We start from the raw sequence: 12,579 nt of genomic DNA, 5'->3' as shown, positions 1-12,579 counted from the left end.
TGAGGCGGGATGCCATCATGTCCACCTGTGGCAGTTCCCACCGACTTGTAATCTGTGCGAAGACTTCCTGATGAAGTCCCAACTCTCACGGGTGGAGGTCGTGTCTGCTAAGGAAGTCTGCTTCCCAGTTGTCCACTCCCGGGATGAACAATGCTGACAGTGCGCTTACGTGATTCTCCGCCCAGCGAAGAATCTTGGTGGCTTCCGCCATCGCCACTCTGCTCCTTGTGCCGCCTTGGCGGTTTACATGAGCCACTGCGGTGATGTTGTCTGACTGAATCAGAACCGGTTGGTCGCGAAGCAGGGTCTCCGCTTGACGTAGGGCGTTGTATATGGCCCTTAGTTCCAGGATGTTGATGTGAAGGCAAGTCTCTTGACTTGACCACAGACCTTGGAAATTTCTTCCCTGTGTGACTGCACCCCAACCTTGGAGGCTTGCGTCCGTGGTCACCAGGACCCAGTCCTGAATGCCGAAACTGCGGCCCTCGAGAAGGTGAGCGCTCTGTAGCCACCACAGGAGTGACACCCTGGCCCTGGGGGATAGGGTGATTAACCGATGCATCTGAAGATGTGATCCGGACCACTTGTCCAGTAAGTCCCATTGAAAAGTCCTCGCATGGAACCTGTCGAAGGGAATGGCCTCGTATGATGCCACCATCTTTCCCAGGACACGAGTGCAGTGATGCACAGACACCTGTTTTGGTTTTAATAGGTTCCTGACCAGTGTCATGAGTTCCTGAGCTTTCTCCATCGGGAGATAAACCCTTTTTTGGTCTGTGTCTAGAATCATGCCCAGGAAAGGCAGACGAGTCGTAGGAACCAACTGCGACTTTGGAATATTTAGAATCCAGCCGTGTTGCCGTAACACTTCCAGAGAAAGTGCTACGCTGATTAGCAACTGCTCTCTCGATCTCGCTTTTATGAGGAGATCGTCCAAGTATGGGATAATTGTGACTCCTTGCTTTCGCAGGAGTACCATCATTTCCGCCATTACCTTGGTAAATACTCTCGGTGCCGTGGAGAGACCAAACGGCAACGTCTGAAATTGGTAATGACAATCCTGTACCACAAATCTGAGGTACGCCTGATGAGGTGGATAAATGGGGACATAAGGGTATGCATCCTTTATGTCCAGAGACACCATAAAATCCCCCCCTTCCAGGCTTGCGATGACCGCTCACAGCGATTCCATCTTGAACTTGAACCTTTTCAGGTATATGTTCGGGGATTTTAAATTCAATATGGGTCTGACCGAACCGTCCGGTTTCGGGACTACAAACATGGTCGAATAATAACCCCTTCCTTGTTGAAGGAGGGGAACCTTGACCACCACCTGTTGAAGATACAATTTGTGAATTGCAGTTAACACTATTTCCCTCTCGTGGGGGGAAGCTGGCAGGGCCGATTTGAGGCATCGGTGAGAGGGCATCTCCTCGAATTCCAGCTTGTATCCCTGAGACACAATCTCTATTGCCCAGGGATCCAACTGGGAGTGCACCCACTTGTGGCTGAAATTTCGAAGACGCGCCCCCACCGGGCCTAGCTCCGCTTGTGGAGCCCCAGCGTCATGCGGTGGATTTTGTAGAGGCTGGGGAGGACTTCTGTTCCTGGGAACTAGCTGTGTTGTGCAGCTTCTTTCCTCTGCCCCTGCCTCTGGCAAGAAAGGACGCACCTCGGACTTTCTTGTTTTTCTGTGATCGAAAGGACTGCATTTGATAATACGGTGCTCTCTTAGGCTGTGAGGAAACATATGGCAAAAAATTTGACTTTCCAGCAGTAGCTGTGGAGACCAGGTCCGAGAGACCCTCCCCAAACAATTCCTCACCCTTGTAAGGTAAAACCTCCATATGCCTTTTTGAGTCGGCATCACCTGTCCATTGCCGAGTCCACAGGACCCTTCTGGCAGAAATTGACATAGCATTTATTCTAGAACCCAGTAGACTAATGTCTCTTTGAGCATCCCTCATATATAGGACAGTGTCTTTAATATGCCCCAAGGTCAACAATATAGTATCCTTGTCTAAGGTTTCAATTTCCTCAGACACGGTATCCGTGCATGCTGCTACAGCACTACACAACCAGGCCGACGCGATCGCCGGCCTCAGTAAGGTACCTGAATGTGTATAAATGGACTTTAGGGTAACCTCCTGTTTACGATCCGCAGCATCTTTGAGGGTAGCCGTATCCTGTGACGGCAGGGCTACCTTCTTGGATAAGCGTGTTAAAGCTTTGTCCACCTTAGGGGAGGATTCCCAGCGTAACCTGTCCGTTGGCGGGAAAGGATACGCCATAAGAATCCTTTTGGAAATCTGCAGTTTTTTATATGGAGATTCCCAAGCCTTTTCACATAACTCATTTAGCTCGTGTGAGGGGGGAAAGGTTACCTCCGGCTTCTTTTCCCCATACATATGTACCCTCTTGTCAGGGACTGGGATTTCCTCTGTGATGTGCAACACATCCTTAATTGCTATAATCATATAACGGATGGATTTAGCCAATTTTGGCTGTAACTTTGCATCATCGTAATCGACACTGGAGTCAGAATCCATGTCGGTATCTGTGTCAACAATTTGGGATAGTGGGCGCTTCTGAGACCCTGACGGCCTCTGCGACATAGGATCAGGCACGGGTTGGGACCCTGACTGTCCTGAGGCTTCAGCTTTTTCTAACCTTTTATGCAAGGAATTAACATTATCATTTAAAACCTTCCACATATCCATCCAATCAGGTGTCGGCGCCGTCGGCAGAGACACCACATTCACTTGCTCCCGCTCTGCTTCCACATAGCCTTCCTAATCAGACATGTCGACACAAGCGTACCGACACACCACACACACAGGGAATGCCTTTTTTGAAGACAGTTCCCCCACAAGGCCCTTAGGAGAGATAGAGAGAGAGTATGCCAGCACACACCCCAGCGCTATAAACCCAGGAATAACACAGTAACTTAATGTTAACCCAGTAGCTGCTGTTTATATATTGTTTTTTGCGCCTAATTATGTGACCCCCCCTCTCTTTTTACCCTCTTCTACCGTGTATCTGCAGGGGAGAGCCTGGGGAGCTTCCTCTCAGCGGAGCTGTGGAGAAAAAATGGCGCTGGTGAGTGCTGAGGAAGAAGCTCCGCCCCCTCGGCGGCGGGCTTCTGTCCCGCTTAAATATGCAATTTTTGGCGGGGGCTCATGCATATATACAGTGCCCAGCTGTATATATGTTTAACTTTTGCCAAAAGAGGTCCCAAATGCTGCCCAGGGCGCCCCCCCCTGCGCCCTGCACCCTTACAGTGACCGGAGTATGTGAGGTGTGTGGGAGCAATGGCGCACAGCTGCAGTGCTGTGCATTACCTCAGTGAAGAACGGAGTCTTCTGCCGCCTGTGAAGTCTTCTTTGCTTCTCATACTCACCCGGCTTCTGTCTTCCGGCTCTGCGAGGGGGACGGCGGCGCGGCTCTGGGATCGGACGGCGAGGGTGAGATCCTGCGTACGATCCCTCTGGAGTTAATGGTGTCCAGTAGCCTAAGAAGCAGGACCTAGCTTCAGAGAGTAGGGCTGCTTCTCTCCCCTCAGTCTCACGATGCAGGGAGTCTGTTGCCAGCAGAGCTCCCTGAAAATAAAAAACCTAACAAAATACTTTCTCTCAGCAAACTCAGGAGAGCTCACTGAAAAGCACCCAGCTCGTCTGGGCACAGTATCAAACTGAGGTCTGGAGGAGGGGCATAGAGGGAGGAGCCAGTGCACACCAGAACCTAAATTCTTTCTTAAAGTGCCCATGTCTCCTGCGGAGCCCGTCTATCCACATGGTCCTTACGGAGTCCCCAGCATCCACTAGGACGTTAGAGAAAACTATTTTCTTCTGTGCGTTCAGAGAAACGTCAATTTAGTGTCTGCGAGCAGCATCTGAGATGCGTATAACTTTGAATTACAAAGAGGAGTATGTATATCTGCGCAGTAGGCCACACTCAAGTCTTATTGGAGACTCAGAGCGAGGTCCTACTAGGGCCACCAATGACCGGTGACGGCCACGTCTTTGTTGTGCAAAAGAAGCATCTGAAATCATTCATCTATTACAAGGTCAGCGGTCAGCTCGATCGCCGCTAGCAGAGAAAGGGTCAAACCCATTACTGATAATAGCCGTCTCATCAAAGGATTGCACCGCTCAGTACTTTCATCAACAGCTTAAAAATAAAACAATGGTTATGAATATTTGAACAAGTTGGTAATAAAATGCACAGCTGCTGAATATTTAGCGAGCAGACACGGCAATTTATAGAGTCAGACTCTGGGGGAATTGGATACATGCTGGAGAGTGTTCGGTGTGACGGAGACACATCTCATACTTTCTACCAACATAAAATACAATTATTTACAGCCAGAATTTTTTAACGCCGCACTAAACACATGTTACTCTGTTACTGCGAATTCGCTGCATCATTCACTGACTCCTCCAGAGATCGCGGCTGATTAATTATCATTTTGTGTTCTTTTCTGTTTTTTTTTTTCCAGACGCAGCAAATAGAAGTTCCGTAAGAGCAGAAAGTCATTAATCCGTTTTATTCTGTGGTTCCCAAAGCAAAACATGAGCGGAAGGAATCCTGTAGCTTTAATGTGGAAGTCCCTATATTTTCTGTTTACTTTTCGTCTTCTTTACATTTCTGTTGCTTTCTGAGATGTGATGGGGGACGTCGAAAATGTGTTGTAACACTGCTTGTATTGTACCATGTTAAGTCGGTATGTATGCATTTTATGTACAGTGTACAATTTGGAAATGTTGCTAGTGGAGAAGGCCCACACTGCTACTATTGTGTAAATATGTTGTTTGTGTGTTTAATACATTCCCTTTTGACTGTTGCATTCTGCTTTAGCAGACATGCTGAAGCCACACACCGCAGGAAGTCCTATGTGTGAAAATGGGCTAACACAGTCTAAGGATGAAGCTTTTCAGACCATGGTAAATCAGGCTTTAACGCAGTTCCCATAGACAGCTATGTTTTTGCTGAGTGGGGAACACAGCAAATATCTCCAATAGCCGCTGTGGTGCCCCTCTTGTTAAATACCCCATGGGCTCTTAAATGCATAAATCCTCATAAAACAGCTATTTTTGACCTTGAACTTAGTAAATAGGCCCATAAGTTATACAAGTATCATTTTTGGGATGAGTACAGGATGGCCACATGAGCTAAACCCACATACTAAGACTACTGCACCTCACCACTGTCCCCCTCCCCAAAACTTTGTGCAGGCTTGTATATAATATTATCTGCAGCATCCTTAAAGCACCACAAGCCCCATACGAGTTATTGTCCGTTATTATGTCACCAACCAATCATATTGTCACCAGCTACCGAGTATACGGCATTGCCACTTTCTTATTCATTCTAGAAGACTGCTATAAATTCTTCCTGCTTTCTTTCCAGCCAGAAAACATGTATATATATGTATATATGTATATATATATATATAAAGTCTTTCTATACCACGTTATAATTGCATTTCTTATGCTCCACTAGCCTCCTGTGCTGTAATAAGTTTCATAATAAAGCACGGACGGGGGTCAAAGATTTCTTTGTTCCACTTAGCTTCCGTAAGAGATCAGAAAAGGGTACTACGGCTTGATATTATGTAATTAGATTTGGGGTACGTTTGCCTGATTGCTAAAGAAAAAAAAACGAAAACATAAGGACGGATGGCGCCGCAACGGTGCAAAAACAACCGCAGCCCCAATCTGCCGCAACCTGACCGCATTATTAATATTCCTGCTATTCTGATCGGCGACGGTTGCAGCAAGACACGATGAAGGCATAACACGGACCCGTTATCCTGACAGCAGCAACGGGAAAGGTTCTAAACTATTCTCATTAAATCAGGAACACCTTAATCTTGCAGCTTTTCCAACGCTGGGTTCCCATGGAAACCGAAAGTAAGACGCTCCCTTTAATTATACCCTCAGATACTTGGATGAATTAGGTCTGAAAATGATTTGATCAACATCTTCCCGGATCATTAACCCACGCACTCTGGTTCTAACCAGAGATACTAACCAAGGGGACGAAAACTCAAGGGAGACTATTCACTTGGATTGCGGGTTGTTTATCGTAGATCGTGAACGGCGTCAGAAATTACGGTTTCGCTCCTCGCTGAAGGCCTGATTCTGAGTGGCGGGCAAAACCGAAAGCGGGCGCATACGGAGATCTTTGCAGACTGCTCCTGCACCATGGACACATAGGCATCTGTCTGCGGAACGTCGGTAGTGTTGCGTGGAAATCAGAATCAGACACTATTATAAGAGCTGAGAGAAGGCAGAAGGGGGTGGATTGAAAATTTGGGGCCTGGGGGATAAACATAAGTATCCCTTGAGCAGCACCCCTATATAAATGGCTACGATTTTCTGTAAAATAATACTTACCTGGCTAGAGGGGTTTCCCACCTTTATAAGATAAGGGTCTGCGTATCAGATTGGGCACCAGATATAAGTGTGCATATTAGTTTGAGCACCAGGAACAAGGTTGTGTATTAAGATAGAGTACCAGATATGAGTCTGCACCTTAGACTTTTTTGGTGTCATTTTCTTCGTAAAGTGACCGGGAACCCCAATTAGTGCACCGTGTCCCCTCACATGGCTCGCTATGCTTCAGGTAAGGTGCTCGCTACGCTACTACTGCGCTCAGCACAGGTTACCGTTCCCAACTGTAGTCCACGTGGATCGTAAAGTATGAAAAAGCTCAAAAAATAAATAAAAAATACAGTGATAAACTCATGTCGACCTCTAATGGTCGTGTCAACCTATTTCCTGTGTCAACCTAATGTGTGTCGACTTAGACACTGTCAACCTAGAGTCCGGATACCTGTATATTAGACTGGTAACTGTATATACAGTAGATCTCTATATTTAGTGTCGGCAGATGTGTATCCGCAGGTTAGGGAACATGTACCTCTGAATATTACACTTGGTGCCAGTGAGCTGCAGTAAGGACGACCCGACCACATTAAAAAAGCAAGAACATAGGGGTGCGAGCATCTGGACGAAGACCTGCTCGGACCATAAATTCTGGTAAGTTGGGTCATCTTTGCCCCACCCATATGTCTCCAAGTGATACCATAATAATGATGCTGCCATATTATTGCCTATTACTATTCCTATATATATTATATATACAGTATATACACACATGCATAATTTCACATACCTGAGCAGACTTCCTGATAGCTGGGATTGGGCGTATGTCCACCGGCATAGCCGACCTGAGTGGAGTAGACGCCCTTCTGTCTCCAGAACTTCTTTTCTGCTCCCCAGAAACAGCCCATCCCTGGAAACAGAGCAGTTGTGTGATTAGAGGAATGTATCAGGAGAACATGCTAACACAATACTTATAAAAGCGTCACAATCTCTATCGTACACAACTTCCACCGTCTAAGCCTGTGCCACGGTTGTTAGGCCCTTGGTGGTACGGAACCGCACATTTCCGAAGCTCTGCAAGGCGATTGGTTGCTGTGTGTAAGGGAACCGGTCGGCCACAACCCTAGGGTGCCACAGCATGCTAAAAAAAAAAGAGGTGGAGGCTTTTATTGAGATGGATAAGGTTTACCTTACACAGTAATAGATGGAACTACAGAAAGCGATGGGAGATCCTGAGACTGACAACAGGGTCACAGGTCAGGGCTGGACGCCACCAACCTGTCCTGCGTGCGAGCACTGTTTCTCAACTTTAGTCTTCAGCTTCAACTTTATATCTCCTTGCTGGAGCACACGTGTGCTCAGTTCTGATCGACGCCTTGTATAAGATGCACAGGTGGTGCTAATTATTTCATATATCCTTAAAACCTGGAGTGCTAAGGTGCCTAGAGGACCAAGTTTGAGAACTTCCGTTGTAGGGGTTTTTACAAGGTGACAGTTTATCAGTAGCAATTCCGCTACTTACCCTCACCCATACCTGAGACCCGTGGAGTACTGAAAATCCACAACCATGCCGCCACACATACCCACGCCATCAGTGCATATGCTTACAGACACAAAGGGCCTGACGCAGAGAGAGCACTACGCCGGTTAGTGTAGCGCATTTTGTGCGATTTCTCAGGCGCACAGAGATGTACTATTGCAGAGAGGTGGAATGGCGGAGGGATGGAGCGTCAGCACACTGCCCGAGCGCTGTAAAGGCGCATTACCACAAACATGGTCAAAAACCGCATATATGCCTGTCAGTAGCCATACCTGCTGCGAATGCAGCTATTACATCATTGGCGGCGGCAGCAGCGATGAATCGTTTATACAGTAAAAAAAAAATGACGTCTATCCCAAAACGAATGCTCACAGCCTGGCCCGGCAGCGACAAATTGGAGGGACAAGTACTTTATATAACCTCTGTGGGTTTTTTTCCGATTTTTGGCTTTACAGGTCCCACCTGGATTATATAAAAATCTACCGTAAAACACCAGATGACTGGCAACTCCCAGCGTAGCGACGCGCTTAAAGGTTTACTGTCATGGTTTACAGAAACACACGCGTCTCCTGCTTATAGGAGTATCCATAATGTTTGTACATACCATGCCTTTTGCCCCAGCATGAAACACGCTCATTTTGCTGCCCAGTCAGCATGTGGCCCATACACTATTATACAATTTGGATGCAATGTTGGAGTTTCAGCAGATAGCTGCTTTAGGGGGACATTTACTAAGCAGTGATAAGAGCGGAGAAGTGAGCCAGTGGAGAAGTTGCCCATGGCAAACAATCAGCACTGAAGTAACATCTATCATTTACATACTATAAAAATAAGAATTTACTCACCGGTAATTATATTTCTCGTAGTCCGTAGTGGATGCTGGGTACTCCGTAAGGACCATGGGGAATAGACGGGCTCCGCAGGAGACTGGGCACTCTAAAAGAAAGATTATGAACTATCTGGTGTGCACTGGCTCCTCCCTCTATGCCCCTCCTCCAGACCTCAGTTAGGGAAACTGTGCCCGGAAGAGCTGACATTACAAGGAAAGGATTTGGAATCCAGGGTAAGACTCATACCAGCCACACCAATCACACCGTACAACTTGTGATAACTATACCCAGTTAACAGTATGAACAACAAATGAGCCTCATTAACAGATGGCTCATAACAAAACCCTTTAGTTAAGCAATAACTATATACACGTATTGCAGAGAGTCCGCACTTGGGACGGGCTCCCAGCATCCACTACGGACTACGAGAAATAGAATTACCGATGAGTAAATTCTTATTTTCTCTGACGTCCTAGTGGATGCTGGGTACTCCGTAAGGACCATGGGGATTATACCAAAGCTCCCAAACGGGCGGGAGAGTGCGGATGACTCTGCAGCACCGCATGAGCAAACTCAAGGTCCTCCTCAGCCAGGGTATCAAACTTGTAGAATTTTGCAAACGTGTTTGACCCCGACCAGGTAGCAGCTCAGCAAAGTTGTAATGCCGAGACCCCTTGGGCAGCCGCCCAAGAAGAGCCCCCTTCCTCGTGGAATGGGCTTTTACTGATTTAGGATGCGGCAGTCCAGCCGCAGAATGTGCAAGTTGAATCGTGCTACAGATCCAGCGAGCAATAGTCTGCTTAGAAGCAGGAGCACCCAGCTTGTTGGGTGCATGCAGGATAACAGCGAGTCAGTATTTCTGACTCTAGCCGTCCTGGAAACATAGATTTTCAGGGCCCGGACTACATCCAGCAACTTGGAGGCCTCCAAGTCCCGAATAGCCGCAGGCACCACAATAGGTTGATTCAAATGAAACGCTGATACCTCCTTAGGGAGAAATTGGGGACGAATCCTCAATTCTGCCCTGTCCCTATGGAAGATCAGATAAGGGCTTTCACATGACAAAGCCGCCAATTCTGACACACGCCTAGCCGAAGCCAAGGCCAAATATATATATATGACCACTTTCCACGTGAGATACTTCAACTCCACGTTCTGAAGTGGCTCAAAACAATGTGATTTTTAGGAAATCCAACACTACGTTGAGATCCCAAGGTGCCACTGGAGGCACAAAAGGGGGCTGAATATGCAGCACTCCCTTTACAACGTCTGAACTTCAGGCAGCGTCTTTCCTAGCCTTTAACAGCGTAGGAATCACTTCATCTGGAACGCCCTTTTCCGTTAGGATCCGGCGTTCAACCGCCAAGCCTTCAAACGCAGCCGCGGTAAGTCTTGGAACAGACAGGGCCCCTGCAGTAACAGGTCCTGTCTGAGAGACAGAGGCCATGGGTCCTCCGCGATCATTTCTTGTAGTTCTGGGTACCAAGTTCTTCTTGGCCAATCCGGAACTACGAGTATAGTTCTTACTCCTCTTTTACTTACTATCCTCAGTACCTTGGGTATGAGAGGAAGAGGAGGGAACACATCAACCGACTGGTACACCCACGGTGTCACTAGTGCGTCCACAGCTATCGCCTGAGGGTCTCTTGACCTGGCGCAATACTTTTTTAGCTTTTTGTTGAGGCAGGACGCCATCATGTCCACCTATGGCCGTTCCCAACGGTTCACAATCTGCGTGAAGACTTCTGGATGAAGTCCCCACTCTCCCGGGTGGAGGTCGTGCCTGCTGAGGAAGTCTGCTTCCTAGTTTTCCACACCCGGAATGAACACTGCTGACAGTGTTAGCACGTGATACTCCACCCATCGGAGAATCCTTGTCGCTTCTGCCAACGCCATCCTGCTTCTTGTGCCGCCTTGTCGGTTTACATGGGCGACAGCCGTGATGTTGTCTGACTGAATCAGCACCGGCTGGTTTTGAAGCAGGGGTTCTGCTTGCCTTAGGGCATTGTAAATGGCCCTTAGGTCCAGAATATTTATGTGTAGGAAAGTCTCCTGACTCGACCATTGTCCTTGGAAATTTCTTCCCTGAGTGACTGCTCCCCAACCTCAGAGGCTTGCATCCGTGGTCACCAGGACCCAGTCCTGAATGCCGAATCTGCGGCCCTCGAGAAGATGAGCACTCTGCAACCACCACAGCAGAGACACCCTGGCCCTCGGGGACAGGGTGATCAGCCGATGCATCTGAAGATGCGATCCTCACTTGTCTAACAGGTCCCACTGAAAGTTCCTTGCATGGAACCTGCCGAAGTAAAATTGATTCGTAAGAAGCTACCATCTTTTCCAGGACTCGCGTGCAATGATGCACCGACACCTGTTTTGGTTTCAGGAGGTCTCTGACCAGAGATGACAACTCCTTGGCCTTCTCCTCCGGGAGAAACACCTTCCTGTGTTCTGTGTCCAGAAACATGCCCAATATCAGCAGACGCGTCGTAGGAACCAGCTGCGACTTTGGGATATTCAGAATCCAGCCGTGCTGTTGTAGCACTTCCTGAGATAGTGCTACTCCGATCAACGACTGCTCCTTGGACCTCACCTTTATAAGGAGATCGTCCAAGTACGGGATAATTATAACTCCCTTCTTTCGAAGGAGTATCATCATTTTGGCCATTACCTTGGAACACACCCTCGGTGCCGTGGACAGACCAAACGGCAACGTCTGGAATTGGTAATGGCAGTTCTGTACCACAACCTTGAGGTACTCCTGGTGAGGTGGGTAAATGCGGACATGTAGGTAAGCATCCATGATGTCCAGTGATACCATGTAATCCCCCTCTTCCAGGCTTGCAATAACCGCCCTGAGCGATTCCATTTTGAACTTGAACTTCCTTATATAAGTGTTCAAGGATTTCAAATTTAGAATGGGTCTCACCGAACCGTCTGGTTTCGGTACCACAACATTGTGGAATAGTAACCCCGTCCCTGTTGAAGGAGGGGAACTTTTATTATCACCTGCTGGAGGTACAGCTTGTGAATTGCCGCCAGTACTACCTCCCTGTCCTGGGGAGTAGCTGGCAAGGCTGATTTGAGGTAACGGCGAGGGGGAGACGCCTCGAATTCCAGCTTGTATCCCTGAGATACCACTTGTAGAACCCAGAGATCCACCTGTGAGCGAACCCACTGGTCGCTGAAGTTCCGGAGACGCGCCCCCACCGCACCTGGCTCCGTCTGTGGAGCCCCAGCGTCATGCGGTGGACTTAGTAGAAGCAGGGGAGGATTTTTGTTCCTGGGAACTGGCTGTCTGGTGCAGCTTTTTCCCTCTCCCCCTGCCTCTGGGCAGAAAGGAAGCACCTTTGATCCGCTTGCCTTTCTGAGGCCGAAAGGACTGTACCTGATAGTACGGTGCTTTCTTAGGTTGTGAGGGAGCCTGAGGTAAAAATGTCGATTTCCCAGCTGTTGCTGTGGATACGAGGTCCGAGAGACCATCCCCAAACAATTCCTCACCCTTATAAGGCAAAACCTCCATGTGCCTTTTAGAATCAGCATCACCTGTCCACTGCCGGGTCCATAATACCCTCCTGGCAGAAATGGACATTGCATTAATTCAAGATGCCAGCCGGCAAATATCCCTCTGTGCATCCCTCATATATAAGACGACGTCTTTAATATGCTCTATGGTTAGCAAAATAGTATCCCTGTCGAGGGTATCAATATTATCTGACAGGGTATCAGACCACGCTGCAGCAGCACTCTACACATCCATGCTGAAGCAATTACAGGTCTCAGTATAGTACCTGAGTGTGTATATACAGACTTCAGGATA

At 48.0% G+C, this 12,579-nt stretch overlaps 1 protein-coding gene and 1 long non-coding RNA gene across 6 annotated transcripts in view; one reads left to right on the top strand and one right to left on the bottom strand.

Annotated features, from left to right (window-relative positions):
• The window catches only part of LOC134908872 (uncharacterized), a 48,049-nt gene extending 42,498 nt beyond the window's left edge, over positions 1-5,551 (top strand). Inside the window, exon 2 of the long non-coding RNA XR_010175813.1 lies at positions 4,499-5,551. This is a non-coding gene — a long non-coding RNA (uncharacterized LOC134908872). The remainder of the gene's footprint in view (positions 1-4,498) is intronic.
• The window catches only part of MSRA (methionine sulfoxide reductase A), a 521,014-nt gene that overhangs the window by 215,561 nt on the left and 292,874 nt on the right, over positions 1-12,579 (bottom strand). For all 5 annotated transcript variants that reach the window (XM_063915077.1, XM_063915078.1, XM_063915080.1 and 2 more), the window contains one exon: positions 7,180-7,299. In XM_063915077.1, coding sequence (XP_063771147.1) covers positions 7,180-7,299 — 120 coding nt within the window. The remainder of the gene's footprint in view (positions 1-7,179; positions 7,300-12,579) is intronic.

This window comes from Pseudophryne corroboree, chromosome 4 (genome assembly GCF_028390025.1).
Source record: "Pseudophryne corroboree isolate aPseCor3 chromosome 4, aPseCor3.hap2, whole genome shotgun sequence".
Classification (NCBI taxonomy): Eukaryota; Metazoa; Chordata; class Amphibia; order Anura; family Myobatrachidae; genus Pseudophryne; species Pseudophryne corroboree.
Note: the sequence above shows the minus strand (reverse complement) of the source record. Positions and strands in the feature narration are given on the sequence as shown.